At 44.6% G+C, this 24,848-nt stretch overlaps 2 protein-coding genes and 1 pseudogene across 2 annotated transcripts in view; 1 reads left to right on the forward strand and 2 right to left on the reverse strand.

Moving 5' to 3' along the window:
- Window positions 1–1,288, reverse strand: part of cd164l2 (CD164 sialomucin-like 2) — an 8,428-nt gene extending 7,140 nt beyond the window's left edge. Inside the window, exons 1-2 of the mRNA XM_071374383.1 lie at window positions 815–1,288; window positions 225–311 (exon numbers count right to left, since the gene is read on the reverse strand). Coding sequence (XP_071230484.1) covers window positions 225–311; window positions 815–902 — 175 coding nt within the window. The 5' untranslated portion in view covers window positions 903–1,288. The remainder of the gene's footprint in view (window positions 1–224; window positions 312–814) is intronic.
- Window positions 1,289–5,109: 3,821 nt separating this feature from the next.
- Window positions 5,110–8,844, forward strand: LOC139559125 (G-protein coupled receptor 3-like). Its single transcript, XM_071374858.1, has 2 exons — window positions 5,110–5,316; window positions 7,163–8,844. Exon 2 carries the CDS (start codon window positions 7,184–7,186, stop codon window positions 8,174–8,176), a length of 993 nt encoding a protein of 330 aa, XP_071230959.1. The 5' UTR covers window positions 5,110–5,316; window positions 7,163–7,183; the 3' UTR covers window positions 8,177–8,844.
- A 1,354-nt stretch (window positions 8,845–10,198) lies between these two features.
- LOC139559133 (actin-binding protein WASF2-like) lies at window positions 10,199–21,770 on the reverse strand (annotated as a pseudogene).
- Window positions 21,771–24,848: the final 3,078 nt, after the last annotated feature.

The following is a 24,848-nucleotide window of genomic DNA, read 5'->3' on the forward strand; positions in this document are numbered from 1 at the left end:
GAAAGAGTGAGGGAGAAAATACTAACAGATATAACTCTTCTAAAACTGCCATACATTTTTACAAGATATTTTGTCTGTCTGTCCCCCTTTTCACTGTTATTTTCACTGTTATTTTCACTGTTATTTTCACTGTTATTTTCACTGTTATTTTCACTGTTATTTTCACTAAAACCCTTAGAATAGAAGCTAAGACTTCCTCTCTTATTTCATCTGTTATTTCTCACCGTTCACGCAGACACTCCAGACACAGCCAGTCAAGTTGAGGGTGGAGTCTCCAACACACAGGTCACATGACTCAGCCTGGGAGCAGTCTATTGGAGGAGACAATTGTCAATCAATCAGCCACGGTAGACTAACACACACCCTCTCAGGGATGACCTCTGCTTTCAAGATCAAACATCATGCCCAGGAGCATCATTGAAGATTACTTGAACTTTTGTCACAAAAAAACCTTTAGGCCCAATTTTTTGTAATCATCCAACAAACACAACCAATATTAGATGGGACACAGATAAAAGCCAAATCAAAATGTAGAACAAATATGTTAGACCACTGAGCTAATCTCTAGGCATTTTTGGGGCTACAGTCCCTCAGGTATAAGCATTGTCGACTAAACTACCAATTTTACATTTTCTTACACATTTAATGTCATTTCAGATGAATGAGGAGGCAAGGGAAGGAGGCAAGGGAAGGAGTCAAGAAAAGGAGGAAACACAACTATAAAAGGAATTGTGGCCAAAAAGAAGAGAGGGGTCCAAGTTGAGTGTCAGAAAGTCCATAGGGTGACAGACCACAAACATATTTGCACGCCTACCTGAAGAGTCCGACTGACAGGAAGTGGCGCTCACCACTGCAAAGATCAGCAACGCTGCACAGAGGGCCTTTAGCTCTAACCGTCGCATCTTGACCACTACAGACCAGTACAAACCACAAAAACCAGTTCAGACTAGTACAGACCAGTAGAGACCACAGACTAGTCAGAGAAAAGCGAAAAAGTTGCTTCAGTTCCTCAGGTGGCTCCTAGTAGACGTCAACAGGGATCAGACAATTCTAACGTTCTAAAAGGTTCTGGAAGGTTCTAGACAGTTCCAAAAGGTTCCAAATGTGAGATGCAGTACTTTTCAGTTGGTTGTATATTGCTTCTCCTCGCAGAGGCCTCAAACTCCACCAAAAAATAAGAGATGGGTGTCTAGCTTTAGGGAAGAGTAGATGAGGTCGGAGAAAAGAGTTGCCTGCATTTGGAACAGGGAGAGACACCGGTGTAATTCAAGCCCTATTCTACCTGGTTACCTAGCAACCGCCATCCGCTTTGCCCCCAACTTGAAACACACACCACTGAGACAGTGACACCTGTTTACCTCAGAGCACTGGCACTCTGACACACACACACACACACACACACATGCACACACTTAAACATGCATTCAAGCATGCACAAAGGTACACAAACAAACACACATATGCATGCACACACACACACACACACACACACACACACACACACACACACACACACACACACACACACACACACACACACACACACACACACACACACACACACACACACACACACACACACACACACACACTTAAACATGCATTCAAGCATGCACAAAGGTACACAAACAAACACACATACGCATGCACACACACACAGGCATGTGCACGCACAAACACACACACACACACACGCTGATTAACATTCAGACACAGATACTACAGATACTGAACAGACAGACCAGGACACACCTACAGTATGTTTTGTCAAATGCATATTTATTTGTAGATATGTATGTGCTGTAAATTCCTGTCTTTGCATAACTTTTTCTAACTGTATAATGAACATACTGATTGACACATACGCACATAGCAATGAATAACGCTTTACGTCACCGTCACCTCATAAAACCCTCTCTACTACATACACACCCTACACTATCCAGCCTGCTCTCCTCCTCTCTGCTTCTGCTCTACATCATCGCCCTCCTCTCACACAAACCACACATGGATTTGTGCTGCAGCGTCAAAGTGTGTGTGTGTGTGTGTGTTCGGGGGAAGGACAGTGTGTGTGTGTATGTGTTGAGAGGAAGGGCAGTGTGTGTGTGTGTGTGTGTGTTAGATAACCGAGGAAAATCCGCAGTCACGGCACCACGAGCTTGAGCTTCCCGTTAACAGCTCATAAACGCCACCTGAGGGCAGCCAGCCGGTAATGAATAGATACGTCTCTTCTCTACAGTATTTTACTGGTAAATACAGTATAAAACAACAGTTATCTTCTTCTGTCTACAAGCCCATCAGGTGTAACAGGGGTAGTTCAGTCTTCTTCTGTCTACAAGCCCATCAGGTGTAACAGGGGTAGTTCAGTCTTCTTCTGTCTACAAGCCCATCAGGTGTAACAGGGGTAGTATAACAGGGGTAGTGTAACAGGGGTAGTGTAACAGGGGTAGTGTAACAGGGGTAGTGTAACAGGGGTAGTGTAACAGGGGTGGTTCAGAGAACCACATTCACTGGATGTGTAGGGTAATCTTGCCCGAAACCTGAATTCTTGTGTTAGCTCCCCTAGTTGTTGCCTTGGCTTTAGCTCAGCGGGTTAGGTCTACTGTGATTTAACACTTCGTCCAATTATTGTTTTGTCCAAATGAATAAATAAAAACAAAGAGGGAGATGAATGAGGCAGCATTTCCCAACTTTAACTAATGCTCTCTCTCTCTCCTTCTTCTCCCTCTAACAGTTGTTCCCAGTAATGTGTAAATGACATAATGCTTTGTGAGGTATCGATCTTTTCTCTCCCAAAGAGAACCGGAAGTCAGTTTCCTTATATGGTTCTATGGCAACAACAGGACGAAGGTCCCCCTCTATGCGTAGTGCCGTGGCCTGTGCGTAACCACGGAGATACATTGCAGCAACCACTGCAGCCCACGCAAGCTGTTTTTTATTACCCGGGGAAACAGAGAATCCTCTCTACTAGATACAGTGCCTTCGGAAACTATTCAGACCCCTTTGACTTTTTCCACATTGTGTTACATTACAGCCTTATTCTAAAATAATAATCCTCATCAATCTACACACAATACCCCATAATGACAAAGCAAAAACAGGTTGATAGACATTTTTGCAAAAAAACTGAAATATGACAATTACATGACATCGCTGCCAAAGATGCTTCAACAATAGCACTGAGTAAAGGGTTTGAATACTATTTCAGTTTTTTTAAATGATACATTAGCTAAAATTTGTCATTATGGGGTATTGAGTGTAGATTGATCAGGGGGAAAAAGTAATTTAATCCATTTTAGAATAAGGCTTTAACTTAACAAAATGTGGAAAAAAGTCAAGGGGTCTGAATACTTTCAGAAGGCCCTGTATATCATCCAGGACCGGGTTTCACCGATGTGTCGATCAATAATCTATCATCTGATATCCTACATCCTTAACCGATCAATAATCTATCATCTGATATCCTACATCCTTAACCGATCAATAATCTATCATCTGATATCCTACATCCTTAACCGATCAGCTGATCATGATTCAAAATAGATAATAACCCTATTATTCTAATAATAATAATAAATATTATACATTATACATGACTGATTTTATATCTTTCAAAAACCCTGGACATTGTAGGACTATATAGATATATATATGGGCTAGCCTACTCACTTTTCTATCAAATAATAATGCATGATTCATCCGAGACAAACGGTGCTTAGCCAGTGACTCAGCTTGGGACTGAAGGGTCTATGTATCCAGTGACTCACCTTGGGACTGAAGGGTCTATGTATCCAGTGACTCAGCTTGGGACTGAAGGGTCTATGTATCCAGTGACTCAGCTTGGGACTGAAGGGTCTATGTATCCAGTGACTCAGCTTGGGACTGAAGGGTCTATGTAGCCAGTGACTCAGCTTGGGACTGAAGGGTCTATGTAGCCAGTGACTCACCTTGGGACTGAAGGGTCTATGTATCCAGTGACTCAGCTTGGGACTGAAGGGTCTATGTATCCAGTGACTCAGCTTGGGACTGAAGGGTCTATGTATCCAGTGACTCAGCTTGGGACTGAAGGGTCTATGTAGCCAGTGACTCAGCTTGGGACTGAAGGGTCTATGTAGCCAGTGACTCAGCTTGGGACTGAAGGGTCTATGTAGCCAGTGACTCAGCTTGGGACTGAAGGGTCTATGTATCCAGTGACTCAGCTTGGGACTGAAGGGTCTATGTAGCCAGTGACTCACCTTGGGACTGAAGGGTCTATGTAGCCAGTGACTCAGCTTGGGACTGAAGGGTCTATGTAGCCAGTGACTCAGCTTGGGACTGAAGGGTCTATGTAGCCAGTGACTCAGCTTGGGACTGAAGGGTCTATGTAGCCAGTGACTCGCCTTGGGACTGAAGGGTCTATGTAGCCAGTGACTCACCTTGGGACTGAAGGGTCTATGTAGCCAGTGACTTAGCTTGGGACTGAAGGGTCTATGTAGCCAGTGACTCAGCTTGGGACTGAAGGGTCTATGTAGCCAGTGACTCAGCTTGGGACTGAAGGGTCTATGTAGCCAGTGACTCACCTTGGGACTGAAGGGTCTATGTAGCCAGTGACTCAGCTTGGGACTGAAGGGTCTATGTATCCTATTCATGCACCTTTTGCTTATTGAATGACATAAACACTTCAACTGTCCCCCTTTTCCAATTCTGCATAGAAAACGACACGTATGAGCTCCAATGTGTTCTTATTCCACACAAAAGCAATCAAACCAATTGATTAAAGCCATTTCTAGCACATAGCTGCGTTTCAGCACCTTGGACAGCTCCTCAAGTCGTCAGCCCTCTCTCCAAACCTAATGAATTCACATTGATCAGAATCTCTACTGTGGCGTGTGTGTGTGTATGTGTCAGGAAGGAGTGTTCCGGGGATTATTTACGGGAAAGGTGCACACGAGGCAAGCCGCAGTGGGAGGGGCAGGAAGCTGTCGCATGTTTCTGAATGAAATTCCTCTACAGGAGTCCCCCATCACACCCCCGTCTCTCCTAGCACCTCATTGGCTGAAGTCACTGACGTCAGTCAGACCTTCCCTAGTGAAGAACCCTGCGCGCATTAGATCCATCCAGTCATTCTGGTGTTCGCACCAACCCGGAGAAACTGAGACTATGTTATTACTCTGATGGGGACAGTCAGACAAGCCATTTCTGAGATATAACCGACCATCGATATACCGATACACCGAGACACAAGGACAGCATCACGGCATCACTGTCTCCTGAATGCTCTGTGAACAGAGCTGATTTTGGAAGAATTGTGATCAAGGTCTTTTTTATTAATAGAAGGTAAGATATTTTTCAGTGTCTGTCTGTCTATCTGTCTGTATGTGGTATGTAGTGTGTAGATTTTGTAAACGTCAAATGATTTATCAGAGCCAGAGCATATTGACATGGTGTTCCAAGATGCTGGAAATCTGTTACAAAACACTCCCCACTGCACTATAGGAGAAGAGTGGAGAGGAGACACGAGAAGGGCTGCAGTCTTCTCCCCCTTCTCCCTGGAGTGTGCACTCCTTCACTCCCCCTCATGGATTTAAAAGCATTGGATGGACGTAGGCTAGACAGGGATTTTTCACCATATGTCTTACATTTCTTTCTATACCTTGTAAATCAATGAGGGGGGGGTGAACATTTCAGAGAGAAGAGGAGAGATCAGGCAAAGGAATGGAATGGTTCCATAGAAATGGAATGGAATGGTCCCATAGAAATGGAATGGAATGGTCCCATAGCAATGGAATTGAATGGTCCCATAGCAATGGAATGGAATGGTTCCATAGCAATGGAATGGAATGGTCCCATAGCAATGGAATGGAATGGTCCCATAGAAATGGAATGGAATGGTTCCATAGAAATGGAATGGAATGGTTCCATAGAAATGGAATGGAATGGTCCCATAGAAATGGAATGGAATGGTTCCATATAAATGGAATGGAATGGTTCCATAGAAATGGAATGGAATGGTTCCATAGCAATGGAATGGAATGGTTCCATAGAAATGGAATGGAATGGTCCCATAGCAATGGAATGGAATGGTCCCAGAGCAATGGAATGGAATGGTTCCATAGCAATGGAATGGAATGGTCCCATAGCAATGGAATGGAATGGTCCCAGAGCAATGGAATGGAATGGTCCCATAGAAATGGAATGGAATGGTTCCATAGAAATGGAATGGAATGGTTCCATAGAAATGGAATGGAATGGTCCCATAGAAATGGAATGGAATGGTTCCATAGAAATGGAATGGAATGGTCCCATAGAAATGGAATGGAATGGTTCCATAGAAATGGAATGGAATGGTCCCATAGCAATGGAATGGAATGGTCCCAGAGCAATGGAATGGAATGGTCCCATAGCAATGGAATGGAATGGTTCCATAGCAATGGAATGGAATGGTCCCAGAGCAATGGAATGGAATGGTCCCATAGCAATGGAATGGAATGGTTCCATAGCAATGGAATGGAATGGTCCCATAGCAATGGAATAGAATGGTCCCATAGCAATGGAATAGAATGGTCCCAGAGCAATGTGAGGAGCACGCTGAGTCTCTCCTTTGAGAGAGCAGTTTGAGTTGGACCAGTAGTTCAAGTGCCCTTCCTCCTGTGTCATAAAGGCCCGGACCTCTTGACAGATGGCCGAAGTGGCCAAAGATCCAGGAGAGGAAGCCACTGTAGACTATTGAGATGCAGCCCCAGTGCAGGGTGGCTGTCTGCTGTGGTTATCAACTACTCACATACAGGAAAGACAGAAGGAGAGGAAGAGCTGCTACTATTAGTACAGTGACAATGTGTATTAACATTTCTGTACTCTCTCTCTCTCTCTCTCTCTCTCTCTCTCTCTCTCTCTCTCTCTCTCTCTCTCTCTCTCTCTCTCTCTCTCTCTCTCTCTCTCTCTCTCTCTCTCTCTCTCTCTCTCTCTCTCTCTCTCTCTCTCTCTCTCTCTCTCTCTCTCTCTCTCTCTCTCTCTCTCTCTCTCTCTCTCTCTCTCTCTCTCTCTCTCTCTCTCTCTCTCTCTCTCTCTCTCTCTCTCTCTCTCTCTCTCTCTCTCTCTCTCTCTCTCTCTCTCTCTCTCTCTCTCTCTCTCTCTCTCTCTCTCTCTCTCTCTCTCTCTCTCTCTCTCTCTCTCTCTCTCTCAGGTGTGGTGTGTTTAACCCATAATGACCCAAAATGACTCTGACGTGTGGTTCGAGGAGTCTTCAGGTTCAGGGATGTCTTCACATCTTTCCCTGCTGGACCAATCAGATCCCACGGCCATGCCTGAGGCCTCTCCTCTCAACCTATGGGGGGTGGCACTGTGCGTATCGGGAACTCTCATCGTGTCCGAAAATGCCATCGTAGTGGCTGCCATCTTGGCCACGCCTTCTCTCCGCGCTCCTGTCTTCCTACTCCTCGCCAGTCTGGCATTAGCCGACCTGCTGGCGGGCGTGGCCTTGATCCTCCACTTCCTCTTCCTGTTTTGTGTGGAGCCCACTGATTGGTCGGAGCTGATGACGTCAGGGTTGCTGGCGACATCCCTGACGGCCTCCCTCCTCAGCCTGATGGGCGTGGCCCTGGATCGTTACCTGTCTCTAAGCCACGCCCTCACCTACGGCTCCCGCCACTCGCGCCGCTGTGCTGCTGGTCTTTTGGCCCTCGTCTGGCTGGGGTCATGTCTGATCGGCTCGGGGCCGGTGCTGGGGTGGCACTGCCTCAATGACATCACAACCTGTTCCGTTGCGCGACCCCTGACCCGGACATACCTGTCGTTGCTCTGCGGCGGCTTCCTTCTGGTCGTCATGGTCACGCTGCAGCTGTACACCGGGATCTGCCGTGTCGCAAGGAGGCACGCCCACGCCATCGCCACGCAGAGGCACTTCCTGCCTGACGACCAATCGTATGCCAGCAAGCACGGGGGCCGGGGTAAGGGACTCTCTCGGCTGTTGTTAGTCCTCGGAGTGTTCGTCAGCTGCTGGACGCCCTTCGCCCTCTACGGTTTGCTGGGTGACGCATCTAGCTCGCCCCTGTATACCTACGCTACGCTAGTGCCGGCGGCGGGGAACTCTCTGCTCAACCCTCTACTGTATAGCCTGAGGAACAGAGACATACGACTGGTGCTGCTGCACGCCTGCTGTCCTCACAGACACAACACACACAGGCCTGTTGATGTGTAGGATGGAGATACACACACACACACACACACACACACACACACACACACACACACACACACACACACACACACACACACACACACACACACACACACACACACACACACACACACACACACACACACACACACACACACACACACACACACACACACACACACACAGCTACATAGACTGCCCCATATACGTGAAAAACCAATAGAGAACATCATCATCACTTGCACTTCAGATAAGAAGCAATGAGAATGTACTGTTCCAGAAGACAAGCCATTCTGGAATCAGCTGGAATAAAATCTGACGTACTGTATCATCTTAACATGTGCCTCATCCTCACCTAACATGTGTAGACCATCCAGTCTGATGCAATCACAGAGGTCCAACGTAATTCATCTGGATCCAACATACATGCTTTAGGAGCACGGGAAAGTGGGTCTATACAATGATACTATTATAAGATATTATATTTTAAGCCTTTGGATGGTTTGGTGGGACTATATACGATGCTGCTGTCGGTGAACTGCGGAGCACTTAGAAAGGGCACTGTCAAAGGCACTGTGACTATCTCTGAAAAAGGTTTCAGTTTGCACAATGTTGTTTTTTATAAAATGTACAAATGTTGTCTTTTTCTACTTCAGAATAAAAGTGAATTTATTTTGTATGCAAAAAAATGGAGTTGGGTCTCGCTCCTTCTACTCGATCAAATGCGTGCACACACACACACACACACACAACTGACTTAAAGCTCCAACACAGCCATTTTTATCTCAATATCAAAACATTTCTGGGTAACAATTAAGTACATTCATCAGCAACGAGTGAGTTTCAAATTTGGGGAAGCTAATTTTCAACATAAAAATGCCCTTTTATAATAAAGTATTCCATGCATCATTGTATTTGCAGACTTGTGTAATATAACCTGCCATTTTTAATGTGATGAGTAGATTGGATAGTCATAATTTAAGCTAATGTAACTGTTTGCAAAATAAGACTGTTCATTGCATGGCTCAACGTATATAGTGTAGAAGCCAGGGCTTTAGGCTATATCAGATACGATTCCTCTTTATTTTATTCATATATTTCATGCTCTTGAGTGGCGTAGCGGTCTAAGGCTCTGCATCTCAGTGTAAGAGGTGTCACTACAGTCCTTGGTTCAAATCCAGGCTCTATCACATCTGGCCGTGATTGGGAGTCCCAGCGTCGTCTGGGTTAGGCTGGTATAGGCTGTCGTTGTAAATAAGAATTTATTCTTAACTGACTAGATAAATAAAATATGCAGTTCTACTACACTATAAATGGCTGGAGATGTTAGTAGATTCATTTTTAACACGACAGGGTAGCAGCGTACTCTGTCGACACTGACAAACAGATCAATAAAAACTACTTTGACCAGACACAATTAGAATCTAAACTTGAGGAAATTATTGTCCAAAAACAAACTTTTAAATGGCTGTAGGTTCCCATCCAATTGGTAATGATACCAAAGTTGTCATCAAGGCAAAGGGTGGCTACTTTGAAGAATCTCAAATATAAAATATATTTTGATTTGTTGAACATTTTTGGAGTTTCTACATGATTCCATGTGTTATTTCATAGTTTACGTCTTCGTTATTATTCTACAATGTAGAAAATAGTTAAAATTAAGAAAAACCCTAGAATTCATAGGTGTGTCCAAACTTTTGACTGGTACTGTATTTTAAACAGGAAAATTTAAATGTTCTGCACTGGGCCTTGAAGCACTTGGCTCCTAGAAGGGGCACAGCCCATTGAAGAATGTCCTCCATCCCACTCAGTTCGTGCCAAGTTTCCAGGTCTGTTATTTCTGCCTGGTCTCCTCTACTCCCACGTGTTTCTGGGTCTCTCCGTTTCTTTCCACTGGGGGTTCCATTTCAGGGACTGGCAAGGGATGTTGATGGACATTTCCAACTCCACGTTCTTCTATAGGAGGATCTTGGACATCTGGACTTAGAAAAGAAAAACACGTGGACAAAAACCTGGACAGGAACTCATTGACACACAAAACACTGTAGTTCATTGTATCTTTATTATTGTAATAATCCTCACTAATAAAGTTGAGACAGACAGGACAAGCAGAAACAGGTGGTTGGATAATAACACGTTCAGGTCTGATTGTGGCTTTACACTTTTGGATTTAAAACAAACAGAAGGCACTTAAACAGAAGGACGATCCAAGTTGTCTCAGACACAGATCTAAGATCAGTGACGCGTCATCCAATCCTGTGGCGATGGGAACGAGACAAACCTGACCCTAGATCAGCGAGGGTAACTTCATCCTCCTCGCACATAAACATGAAAAGCAAAGGCACTTAAGGAGGGGCGGGACTAGGGCAAGAGAGGGATCACTTATTGGGCAGAGCATGTTTTGACTGACTGGGGACATGGTTTTATTGAGCCAGAGCTGAATCAGAACATTTCAGAACGTTTAGACATTTTTGTTCAGCTGAACGTCCCCCTATTTATATATAAATACATTATATTTCTACCCCCCCCACCTGTTAATGAGTCCCTCCGTCACCTAGGTAGCCATTCCCATGCCAACAACAGAGCGAAAGACAGGGGGAAAAAAACAAAAACTGCATTAAAAAAAAACTTCCGGTGTGTCTTATTTAGCACATCTTATAACTATCATAAAGTAAAATATTATTCTTAATACATAAACACAGTTCATCAGTTATACCATTATGGGACTGTGTGTCTGTGTATGTATGTAAGGATCAATATTTATACGGTATACTATGCTATCTGAATATAATTCTCATTACCACACACACACCTTTGGCCATGTGCCCTTTAGAAATAATTGGGTTTTTGATATTTGGACCGTTCTCCATACTGAAGTCATCGGCTCTCAGTTAAGTTCTACATAAAACACACAGGGAATGTGACTGGCACACAGGGAATGTGACTGGCACACAGGGAATGTGACTGGCACACAGGGAATGTGACTGGCTTAGACAGGAGTGTAGAAGAGGACACACTTCTCTTTGGCCCTCTACTCCTCAGATCATTGGTTATAAAGAAGTAATGACAAAAGGACATGATGCATTCTCTCTGAGGAGGACTGAGGAAGACCATGATGGTGGTGGTAAAGGAGGCCTCACTCGGACCAATCGTCATCGTCCAACTCCGAGGAGTCGTCTTCGCTGTCGCTGCACTCCACAGCAATACGGCGAGACAAGATGGCCGCTACGTCGTTGCCATAGTTATCCTTCTTCTCCTGTTCTTTCTGTTCCTCCACTTTACGAAGGTTAAAACCTGCAAGAGAGAGCAGGGGGGTGGTGGTGGGGGCGTTTTGGATGTGTTTATGTGTACTAGTATCTATCTATGTATGTGTGTGGTGTGTGTGGTGTGTGTGTGGTGTGTGTGTGGTGTGTGGTGTGGTGGTGTGTGTGGTGTGTGGTGTGTGGTGTGTGTGGTGTGTGTGTGTGTGTGTCGTACCTTGCCGGATAGCTGACAGCAAGTCATTGTGAGGGTCAGCGGGGGCTTCTGGCTGAACCTGGGTGGGTTTGAGAGGAGGGGGAGCCCCAATGGAGAAGGAGGGAGGAGGTAGGCCAGAAGAGGGGGGAGGAGGGCCTGGGGGAGGCGGGGGAGGAGGAGGAGGAGGTGCGCCACCACCCTGGGGGAGAGAGGGGGGAGGAGGCGGAGAGATGGTGGTCTGGGAGAGAGGGGAAGGTGGGGCAGGAGGGGAGGGATAGGCAGAGGAGAAGAGAGGAGGGGGAGCAGGGGGGGAGGAGTCAAATCCAGAGGGGGGAGGGGGAGGGATTCCCAAGCCAGAGGGGGGAGGGGGAGGTGGGGCAGGGCAGGGGGAGGGGCCAGGTTGGGCCGGGAGCCACTGGAAGCAGAAGAGGTCATGGGAGGGGCTGGAGGAGGGTGTGTGGGGCTCAGAACGCTGGTGCGCTTCTGGGTTGGTGCTCCGTACTGTCCGTCATACCTGCCAATGAGAGCGCACGGGATGGATTAGGAACAGGGCGGATTCTCCAAAATGCTCTGCATCCAAACAACTTGGTCCAAACAAGTCTGACCACTGGAGATGAAGGGTGTTGACTGGCGAGTAGACGCTAATGCTAAATTAGCATAAAATCTGTGTTAAAAACGACAGTATTTGGTAAATGATGAGGTGCAAACACTGTTCCCCTCCATCCTGTACTTACGTCATGTCTGGGGGTGGAGGGGGCAGGAAGTCATCGGGAGCGGGGGGAGGGAGGGGGGAGCCGGGATCGAAGGCGTACGACCCTGTACTCTGGTCTAAACCATCAGGGGAGTAACAGCCTTCTCCTGAACCAATACTGCCATTCAGACCCTCAAGAGATTCTCTACACACCAAGATACATGGGTACACAGACAACAAAAAATATATATTTTGATCAATGACAAGACACCACAATTAAACCATTCTATAGGACAACCCTCTCCCCTACAGACTCAAAACCTCCCTCCTTCATATTCTCTCTCTCTCTCTCTCTCCTTCTCCACTTCATATAGCCTCTCTGTTCTCATTCCCTCCCCCTGTTCTCATTCTCTCTCCATCGCTCTCTCTTTTTTCTCATTCTCTCTTCATCTCTCACCCCATGTCGTTCTTGGGTACCACAAACTCTTCCCCCATCTTGCGTCGTTCCCACTCATCCTTTCTGGTCTTGATCTTTCTGGGATTCAGAGTCCGCATATTTTGATTGTCCTTCTTCTCCTTCTACTCAGACAGATAGAGAAAGAGAGGGGAGTGAGAAAGAGAGAGAGGTGGGGAGAAAGAGAGACAGGGAGGGAGAAAGAGAGAGAGACAGAGAGAGAGAGAGGGGGGGGGGAAGAGTAAAAAATAAACAGAAAAGAGTGTTTAACAAAGCTATAAGTGCATTTAAATACTGTGTTTAAGAAGAGGACGTACATTTCCCAACAGTCCAAAAACAAACTACTGTCGAATTGAAGTGTGTGTGTGTGTGTGTGTGTGTGTGTGTGTGTGTTACCCTGTGTTTGCGTCTCTCCTTCATTATGTCCTTGGTGTCCTGCAGCATCTTCTCTTTCCACAGGTCGAAGAAGTAAGACGGGTCCGTGTAGAACTTCAGAGCATCCTTCCCATCGTCCCTAATCATGACAACAGACAATATCAGTGTGTGTGTGTGTGTGTGCAGGGTCGCTTAGGGCCCCCGACCCCCCCCAAAAAGAAAGTGTAAGAATAGTAGAATAGAGGTGAAAGTTCGTCACTGAATTAGCCGTGTCAGCTAAACATTTTAGAATGTTAGTCTAGCCAGCCACAGTTCCTTCAGAAAGTACACTACATACACAGAAGTATGTGGACACCCTTTCAAAATTAGTGGATTTGGCTATTTCAGCCACACCCGTTGCTGACCGGTGTATAAAAATCGAGCACACAGCCATGCAATCTCCATAGACAAAACAATGGCTGTAGAATGGCCTTACTAAAGAGCTCAGTGACTTTCAATGTGCCATCGTCATAGGATGCCTCCTTTCCAACAAGTCAGTTCATTAAATTTCTGCCCTGTTAGAGCTGCCCTGATCAACTGTAAGTGTTGTTACTGTGAAGTGGAAACGTCTAGGAGAAACAACGGCTCAGCAGGGGAGTGGTAGACCACACAAACTCACAGAACGGGACCGCCGAGTGCTGAAGAGCATTAAAATGTTGTACTCAGTGCCTCTGGAAGCAATGTCAGCACCAAGCATTGTTCGTTGGGAGCTTCGTGAAATGGTTTTCCATGGCCGAGCAGCCTAAGATCAATGCCAAGCGTCGGCTGGAGTGGTGTAAAGCTCACCCCCACTGGACTCTGGAGCAGTGGAAACGCGTTCTCTGGAGTGATGAATGACACTTCACCATCTGGCAGACTGACAGTCGAATCTGGGTTTGGCGGATTCCAGGGGAACACTACCTGCCCCAATGCATAGAGCCAACTGTAAAGTTTGGTGGAGGAGGAATAATGGTCTGGGGCTGTTTTTCATGGTTCGGGCCCCTTAGTTCCAGTGAAGGGAAATCTTAACGCTACAGCATACAATGACATTCTAGACAATTCTATGCTTCCAACTTTGTGGCAACAGTTTGGGGAAGTCCCTTTCCTGTTTCAGCATGACAATACCCCCGTGCACAAAGTGAGGTCCATACAGAAATGGTTTGTCGAGATCGGTGTGGAATAACTTGACTGGCCTGCACAGAGCCCTGAACTCAACCCCATCGAAGACCTTTGGGATGAATTGGACTCCGACTGCGAGCCAGACCTAATCACCCAACATCAGTGCCCGACCTCACTAATGGTTTTGGGTCCCCGCAGCAATGTCCCGACATCTAGTGGAATGCCTTCCCAGAAGAGTGGATGTTCGACGAGCAGGTGTCCACATACTTTTGGCCATGTAGTGAGATATATATAAAATGAACGGGAAAAGTTAACGTGTTTGATACCATTCACGCCATTATTATGAGCCATCCTCCCCTTAGTTGAGGTGTGTGTGTACCTGTACTGGCTGAGGTTGTTGAGTGGTGGAGGAGGATTACAGGTCAGATAAGTCTCCTGTACAGGCAGTGGTAAAGAGGGTCTACAGAATAACTGCTGGTCCTGAGTCAGATTACTATGAAACGCTTTCTTCTGGGTGATGGCCTGCAGAGAGACTGGGAGAGATTGATTGAGGGAGGTTGGAGATAGAGAAGAGAGAAGGAGACAGAGACAGAGAGAGAGAGAGAGAGAGTTAGGATTAGTATTTGAGACAGAAGCAAACAGTATCTGTTGCATAACATCTACTGAATTCTGACTTGAAAACTAAACACAGGGCACTGTTTTTATGTAACATGCAGCGGGTTTACTGGACATAGGTCGTACCAGTTAGGAACTTAAAAATCTTGTTCAATTAAGATTCCCCATTGAAATAGTTTTTTAGTCGAATATGTTTAAACTGTGTCCGGGAAACGCCCCCGTGGTGTATAATGAGGGATGTGCATATTTCCCTTTCAAGACGATTGGATACATATCTAGATACATGGTCTCCGATACAGGAACGATACGTTTTAGTTTGAAACGATTCGGTTTGATTAGAGGAACGAATCGATGCGATTCAGGTTCAATGCGATAGTATTCGACACACTAACATTTGTTGCAAAATCACATTTATATTTCCATTCTAAATTAAAATCTGCTGCTGATGGAGCTCATGATCTGGGCCTCTCCGAGCTGGGCCTCTCCGAGCTGGGCCTCTCCGAGCTGGGCCTCTCCGAGCTGGGCCTCTCCGAGCTGGGCCTCTCCGAGCTGGGGTGTGTGTGTGTGTGTGTGTGTGTGTGTGTGTGTGTGTGTGTGGTGTATGTCTATAGTGTATGTGGGCACCAGACCGTTTCTCTTCTCCTCCCATAGGATACCTGATGGCTAACAATAACATATCCTGACATAATGTAAACAATATACATTACCCTCTCACCCTCAGTGAAATTAATAAGTATATTTCATAAATAAGAAATCAGAACCCATCAATATGTCTATAGTGTATGTGGGTAACTGAGCTGAGCCATATGGGAAACTGGGCATCCACCACCCCACTATCAGTTAGGGGGAGCAATGTTTGCATTTATTTAATTAGCCTTTAAAAAATATATTTTTAAGTGTTAAGAGCAAGTAATGTATAAATATGCATCTTAACAAAATGTGCTATGACATAGCCAATGAATATCAAGCTTAACTTTGCATTTCACCCCTGTCTCATAATCAAATGGTTTAGGCCGTTTGGAAGCCGAAGGACTAGGAGTGAGCTTGTCTTCCTCTCCTGCTTCGGCCATAGCAAAAGTGATAATGAAATTATCGATTTTATCCTCTATATGTAAAAATGACCATATACACTGATTGTTTAAAGCAAAACTAATGCTGATGGTGTACCTGAATAGGTTAGGCTACTTTTATTCAGGTAAAACACCATTTCCAACAGCGCAATGAAAAAAAATAAAAAATAATCTAACACATTTCATTGGTTGTCACTCAAAGCTTAATACTGCGCAAGCCATTTAACACTCAGATGAGCCAGATCAGGGGTAGGCCTAACTCTTATTGGTCAAATCAAATCGTATTTGTCACATACAACAGGTGTAGACTTTACAGTGAAAAGCCCTTAACCACCAAATCAGTAAAAAAAAATGTAAATACCAACTAACATTGCCTGGGGTTGTTCAGCATGCAAAAGGACTTGTCGTCTTAGTTCGACACTAAAGGAGAGGACGCAATTGTCACAAAAGACGAGGTATTTTCAGAAGGTAGAAAGGAAGTCATTGGAGCAAAACGTTTAAGTGAACCGAAGATGTTGAATCGAATTTCGTAATGTTTGAATCGAATTTCTGACCGATGCATGCTACATTTGGATCGGTTTGGGGTCTTGCGGACAGATGGACTCATACAGTATATTAAACATTTGAACCAGGGACCGATGCACTCATATCTTAAATCATCAACACCCCAGCCACCCTACAATCTAAGCTTGATGCCCTCAATCTCACACAAATTATCAATGAACCTACCAGGTACCACCCCAATTCCGTAAACACGGGTACCCTCATAGATATCATCCTAACAAACTTGCCCTCCAAATACACCTCTGCTGTTTTCAACCAAGATCTCAGCGATCACTGCCTCATTGCCTGCATCCGTAATGGGTCAGCGGTCAGACGACCTCCACTCATCACTGTCAAACGCTCCCTGAAACACTTCAGCGAGCAGGCCTTTCTAATCGACCTGGCCAGGGTATCCTGGAAGGATATTGATCTCATCCCGTCAGTAGAGGATGCCTGGACATTTTTTTTAAATGCCTTCCTCACCATCTTGAATAAGCATGCCCCATTCAAGAAATTTAGAACCAGGAACAGATATAGCCCTTGGTTCTCTCCTGACCTGACTGCCCTTAACCAACAGAAAAACATCCTATGGCGTTCTGCATTAGCATCGAACAGCCCCCGTGATATGCAACTTTTCAGGGAAGCCAGAAACCAATATACACAGGCAGTTAGAACAGCCAAGGCTAGCTTTTTCAAGCAGAAATTTGCTTCCTGCAACACAAATTCAAAAAAGTTCTGGGACACCGTAAAGTCCATGGAGAATAAGAACACCTCCTCCCAGCTTCCAACCGCTCTGAAGATAGGAAACACTGTCACCACCGACAAATCCACTATAATTGAGAATTTCAATAAGCATTTTTCTACGGCTGGCCATGCTTTCCACCTGGCTACCCCTACCCCGGACAACAGCACTGCCCTCCCCTCTGCTACTCGCCCAAGCCTTCCCCATTTCTCTTTCTCCCAAATACAGTCAGCTGATGTTCTAAAAGAGCTGCAAAATTTGGACCCTTACAAATCAGCCGGGCTAGATAATCTGGACCCTTTCTTTCTAAAACTATCTGCTGAAATTGTGGCCACCCCTATTACTAGCCTCTTCAACCTCTCTTTCGTGTCGTCTGAGATTCCCAAAGATTGGAAAGCAGCTGCGGTTATCCCCCTCTTCAAAGGGGGGGACACTCTTGACCCTAACAGCTACAGACCTATATCTATCCTACCCTGCCTTTCTAAGGTCTTCGAAAGCCAAGTCAACAAACAGATTACCGACCATTTCGAATCCCACCATACCTTCTCCGCTATGCAATCTGGTTTCAGAGCTGGTCATGGGTGCACCTCAGCCACGCTCAAGGTCATAAACGATATCTTAACCGCCATCGATAGGAAACAATACTGTGCAGCCGTATTCATTGACCTGGCCAAGGCTTTTGACTCTGTCAATCACCACATCCTCATCGGCAGACTCGACAGCCTTGGTTTCTCTAATGATTGCCTCGCCTGGTTCACCAACTACTTCTCTGATCGAGTTCAGTGTGTCAAATCGGAGGGTCTGTTGTCCGGGCCTCTGGCAGTCTCTATGGGGGTGCCACAGGGTTCAATTCTTGGACCGACTCTCTTCTCTGTATACATCAATGATGTCGCTCTTGCTGCTGGTGATTCTCTGATCCACCTCTACGCAGACGACACTATTCTGTATACTTCTGGCCCTTCTTTTGACACTGTGTTAACAACCCTCCAGGCGAGCTTCAATGCCATACAACTCTCCTTCCGTGGCCTCCAATTGCTCTTAAATACAAGTAAAACTAAATGCATGCTCTTCAACCGATCGCTGCCTGCACCTGCCCGCCTGTCCAACATCACTACTCTGGACGGCTCTGACTTAGAATATGTGTACAACTACAAATACCTAGGTGTCTGGTTAGACTGTAAACTCTCCTTCCAGACTCACATCAAACATCTCCAATCCAAAGTCAAATCTAGAATTGGCTTCCTATTCCGCAACAAAGCATCCTTTACTCATGCTGCCAAACATACCCTTGTAAAACTGACCATCCTACCAATCCTCGACTTCGGTGATGTCATTTACAAAATAGCCTCCAAAACCCTACTCAATAAATTGGATGCAGTCTATCACAGTGCCATCCGTTTTGTCACCAAAGCCCCATATACTACCCACCACTGCGACCTGTACACTCTCGTTGGCTGGCCCTCGCTTCATACTCGTCGCCAAACCCACTGGTTCCAGGTCATCTACAAGACCCTGCTAGGTAAAGTCCCCCCTTATCTCAGCTCGCTGGTCACCATAGCAGCACCTACCTGTAGCACGCGCTCCAGCAGGTATATCTCTCTAGTCACCCCCAAAACCAATTCTTCCTTTGGACGCCTCTCCTTCCAGTTCTCTGCTGCCAATGACTGGAACGAACTACAAAAATCTCTGAAACTGGAAACACTTATCTCCCTCACTAGCTTTAAGCACCAGCTGTCAGAGCAGCTCATAGATTATTGCACCTGTACATAGCCCATCTATAATTTAGCCCAAACAACTACCTCTTTACCTACTGTATTTATTTATTTATTTATTTTGCTCCTTTGCACCCCATTATTTCTGTCTCTACTTTGCGCTTTCTTCCATTGCAAACCAACCATTCCAGTGTTTTTAGTTTTTATTTTACTTGCTGTGTTTTATTCACTTCGCCTCCATGGCCTTTTTATATTTTTATTTATTTATACATATATTTGTTTGCCTTCACCTCCCTTATCTCACCTCACTTGCTCACATTGTATATAGACTTATTTTTTCACTGTATTATTGACTATATGTTTGTTTTACTCCATGTGTAACTATGTGTTGTTGTATGTGTCGAACTGCTTTGCTTTATCTTGGCCAGGTCGCAATTGTAAATGAGAACGTGTTCTCAATTTGCCTACCTGGTTAAATAAAGGTTAAATAAATAAATAAATAAAAATTTGAACCCGGGGACCGATGCACTCATATCTTAAATCATTTGAACCGGGGACCGATGCACTCATATCTTAAATCATTTGAACCCGGGGACCGATGCACTCATATCTTAAATCATTTGAACCCGGGGACCGATGCACTCATATCTTAAATCATTTGAACCCGGGGACCGATGCACTCATATCTTAAATCATTTGAACCCGGGGACCGATGCACTCATATCTTAAATCATTTGAACCGGGGACCGATGCACTCATATCTTAAATCATTTGAACTGGGGACCGATGCACTCATATCTTAAATCATTTGAACCCGGGGACCGATGCACTCATATCTTAAATCATTTGAACCAGGGACCGATGCACTCATATCTTAAATAATTTGAACCCGGGGACCGATGCACTCATATCTTAAATAATTTGAACCCGGGGACCGATGCACTCATATCTTAAATCATTTGAACCCGGGGACCGATGCACTCATATCTTAAATCATTTGAACCGGGGACTGATCGTTACATCCCTGTGCATAATGTCAGTCTCTTACCTTCCTCCTCTTTAGGGTCGAGCTGGGTGACTTTCACCTGTAGACGGTCCACTCTCTCACCCAGTGAGTTCACCCTGATGGCAAACGCCCCCGCTTGCACAAACAGCTCTCCAAACACATCCTCTGCATACTTACCTACACAAACACATGTATATTTATAGCCTACATACACACATGATTACATAACAAGACACACACCATCATAGTACAATATACATACATTTCATTAAGCACTTCCCTAGGTATAAACTCACATCACACACACAGAGACTTACTGAGGCTGCCTAGCTGGCGTATGATGTTGGCGAGGCTGATGTTGGTGACACATTCCAGCTCGCTGCGGATGGTGCTGGGGAGCACCTGGCGGCACACATGGCGAGGCTCGATGTTCCTCGTCACCAACGGCATTTTGTGACGGGAGGGGGGGGAGGGGCGGTGGGCTTCCCCTGGAGGAGGAGCGAGGGGGTGGGAGCATGTGAGAAAGAGAGACAGCTAGCACTGGTCAGATAGAGAAGACTTTACTGGTCTGATAGAAATGTGTTTTCTAGATCAGACATCCCACAGTGGGATGTGTCTTTGTGATGTAGATTAGAGACGCTCCATTTCTAGACAGTCTATTTCTATACACCGTTTCATTCCGTTCAATAAAGCACCATGTGACTGACTAGCAGACAGACGACTAAAGCAGAACCAAAACCACAGCCTAGTTCTATTCTGGTCCTTCCCCTCTTCCCTTAACCCCATTTCAATGTGCATACATCTGAGAGGAGTGCAAACAATATGGTGGTGGAGGATCCACACACACACACACACACACACACACGATAGGGAATGAATGAAACTCGACTCAATCAACTCCAGCACCATAATACTGTAATGTACCCAGCAGCCACACGGGGTCGCTCTAGTCAACACCAACTCCCATTAGAACAACCACAGCCTAAGTGAATTCTCCTCGGCTTTTCCAGTAAACACTAATGTGCATTTACTGTCTCCGCACTCTATAAACTATAAAGCACTTTTATTGAGTTAAAACAATTAGCCAACTGTCTAGCAGGGTACAGTAGCTACTAATGGTCGGTGCATTTCACTTGACAGGCAAGCTCATTGATCCCATTTGATGAATATTTACAGGTTGATTACAAGCGTTGGGTATGACGTAAACAGACCAAAAAAACTTCCTGACTAAAACAGGATGTTATGAAGCCAGATGTCCCATCGCCCAAACTATGTAACACCTATTTCTATATACAATACAGTTGAGTGCATCAGTGTAGCGACACCCTACAATGGAGTGCGCCAGTGTGTCATGACTTTTACACTGACACAAAAGCAAGACAGCCTATCCCAACTCTGTACCTGACAAAAAATAATAATAAAAACTCATCTAAAAAGGAGACCTGTTTTGAGTCCTAAGCATAGAAACACACCCAGAAACTGCATTACAATAGTCACGGCGAGGGAAGTTGACATGAAACTTGGGCTCTCGGCCTTGTCAGTTTAGCAGGAAGTAAAGTTGAAAGCGCCCCTCATTATGTCCGAAAATCGTCGGAGAAAACAATACTTCTATATTAACTTCAGAAAAAAAGCGATAAATAAACACTGATCGCTTACCGTCAAGCGGCCAATTGTAGAATCAGTCAAATTAGTCTTGTTTCTACTTTTCGGAGTCTTTCGGCAGCAACAAAAATTAAAGATGTACTGTAAACGGAGGGACTAGGAGGATCACAAAGAGAAGTCCCAAATTTGTGAACTTCTGATTGGACAAGGCTTCGACATTCCAGGCGCCCATTGGTTCCTCTCAATCTCAATCTGTGTCAGCAGCGAGGACATGGCAATTTGGAAGTACTATACGTAACTCCACCAGTCTAGTCGTAAACATCTGTCCGCAGTTTGCGTAGCAAGGGCGGAGATACTTAACGCACATTCCAGAGTATGCTCAGCGGGTTAGAACCAGGGGAGAATGACTGCTCCCTTCCATTGATCATTTTGAGTTGAAGGCCGACCGCAGTACTGCCGGCATTGTTTTTAGAAAACAGCATCGATCCCCCATTATAGTGGAATGGGGAAATGGCGATCTTCGTGGTCAATATTCGTGGATATAAATGTTTTTTCGAACACAGTTAATGGTACCAATAATTGCTTTTATTTCACCAGATGTGTGTCGTTAAACCGATTACTTTAAAGTCACACACAGACAAAGATATAAGTATAGTTTAGTTGCTAATGGAAGACTGCAGTACCTCGGGTGGCCTTCAACTTGAGATACTCCATGAGAGGAGGCAGCACTGAGCAGGCCTGCAACGTCACTTCCTAGAGTAGCTCAAACTGTGCGTACAATGTTTCCAAAACTCCTCCATGTAGCAAGATTGCGACACGCTGAAAGGACACTTCCTGATCATCTAACAAGCTGAGCATTCTCATAGGAAACAATGGGGTGACGGCTTCTTCCAGATATTTTACGGTCTTTGGTTGGAACACATCCCAGGAATGTCTGGCATTTTGAGAGTGAATAGAAGCTTATTTTGGAGGAGGTTATAAAAGTTTGTAACTACCGTGTCACCGTCATGTGTAGTATGCTATCTGTGAAATGTTCGAGTGTGCTGAAAATTGTAAGTAGACTAGTACAATGAAGATACTTATAAAATATGAAAACGTTGAAATCAATAAATGTCTTCACATGGTACTAGTCGTCATATAATCAGCCCCGTTTCTACTCAACTCCTAAAAAAACAACATTTTGGCACTGAGCAAATTTCAAGGCTGGCTTTTAGTACATAAACACTCAATAGAACAATAGAAAAGGGACGTTTCTTTTTTTGCTGAGTTTAGTCATTTGAATAGCTTGGTGGTAGGTGAACTAAATTCAAATATGTTTTACCATGTAGTGGTGTAGCTAACTACTGGAACTACACACTTCTTGGGTGAAAGTAGGCACAAATTTACTTTATTTTTCGGCATCAGATCTGTCTAATTCTCACCTGAAACACCTTTTGTGTGTCTAATTCTCAATTTTTGTTGTGTTTTAGTCTGCTAATTTACACATTCTGTTAACATCTGACACTGTGATCTGTTGCAATTGTAGTCTATGATATTTCAGATTTAGATATGATAATTTTTCACTAAGTAGTTTGGATGTAGTGAACTATTTTTTTCTAAGTAAGCTGTGTTTTTCTTAAGGGTATCTTAACTTCTTGTAGTGTGAAATAATTGGTAGCTTGGTAAACTATATTTTCAGAGTAGCTTCCCCAACACGTTCAAACGTTCAAACAAACTGAACGCACCCCAGGGCCCGGGTTTCCAGATAGCGATGGAATTTAGGCTTATGAGTGTTTTTAACTATGCATCTTTCTTACAACGGCCGAAGATGTAACATAAGTTTCTCAAAATACCACCATGCTGAGAGAACGTTGGCACAGTGCGTCGTTGAGTCTCGGAACAGCTTTCTCCGTTCAAATCTTTCTTTAACATTAGACTTATTCCACAATACTGACGACGGATCAGCTCCTATAAATATATTATACATTTTGGCTTCAAATATTGAGGCGTCTTATTCTAATGCTTATGCCCTTATAGTAATGCGCTAAATCAAGTTGTCTTTTGTTTTCGTAACGGGCTGCTTTCCCCTTCACGCCATGTGATTGAGATGCTTAATATCAAAGATGTTTACAGTCACGCCACACCCTTACTGTACCTACCTGACCTGTCGCTATAGAAGGTGGTGTGTCGTGACATACTATCTTTGCTTCACTCTCACTTTTATGTGTTTTACATTACGAGAATGCTAGTAAACCCCTTCGGATTACTTTCTTATGAAATTACGATTCCTCAATGACTCGAGGAAGTGCCGTGAGTAGTTGATTTTTCTCTCAGCGCTAGAGAGTCAGAGGTTCCTAGGTTTCCTAGCTGCTGCGGTCCATGTTGTACTATTGGTCTTGCTCCACATGCAACCAATACAGCGCTGGTACAACAGACACTATCTATGTCCCAGAAGGGACAAACACAAAAAGGCTGTGACAATTTTGCATTGAGTATACTGAAATGTGAGTTATAGATCTGTCATTCTCATTGAAAGCAAGTTAAAGAAGCGGTAGATATGTTCTATATGTGCTTTTTCTATGCTTCCCGTTCATACGTTTAGTTTTTGCAACTTTTACTTTCAGTTTTGTTCACCAGCTTCAAACAGCTGAAAATGCAATATTTTTGGTTATGGAAAATATATTTCAGAGGTTTAGATGGTACAATGATTCTCTACACATTTCTTGTTTTGTCACATAACCTGAAATTAGACTAACTATTAGAATTTTAGCAACCAGAAAATGGTGGAGCGATTTCTGCATATTGCACCTTTAATAAGTCTACTGATCATATATCACAAAATGATCAGTTCTGCGATGAATCCATGTCAACTGTTGAGCCTAAAATGGTTTCAATGAGTGCTCACATAAGCCTTTAGATAATCACCAGGTACGTATCTGTGATCATGACATTTGACTTTGAGAACACACTGAGCAACAGCATCAAATGGGAATGACAGTGGCTGGTCTGATCCATTTGGCACAGATTGCATTCAGATCGGATTTGTTCATCGGTACACTCAACACAACCATCTCACATTTATCAACTAAGGTCTTGGATAAAAAATATTTGTTCCCGCCTTTATCCCCCCACAACTGGACTGGAAAATACAATAAAGGAGAGTGATAGTAACACTGAGCTGGACAGAGGAACTGAGGAGAGCCCCTTCTAGTAAATCTCCTGCTTTATGGCACATCTCTGTCACCACAGTCCATAAATGTAAGATTATAGCCCTCTTACTACTACAGACTCAATGTTATGACCGCACCATC

The sequence above is a fragment of the Salvelinus alpinus genome, chromosome 29, assembly GCF_045679555.1.
Source record: "Salvelinus alpinus chromosome 29, SLU_Salpinus.1, whole genome shotgun sequence".
Lineage (NCBI taxonomy): Eukaryota > Metazoa > Chordata > Actinopteri > Salmoniformes > Salmonidae > Salvelinus > Salvelinus alpinus.

Excerpts from the sequence above, each read along its gene's own strand:
- LOC139559125 (XM_071374858.1), top strand. The coding sequence starts at position 7,184 with ATGACCCAAAATGACTCTGACGTGTGGTTCGAGGAGTCTTCAGGTTCA.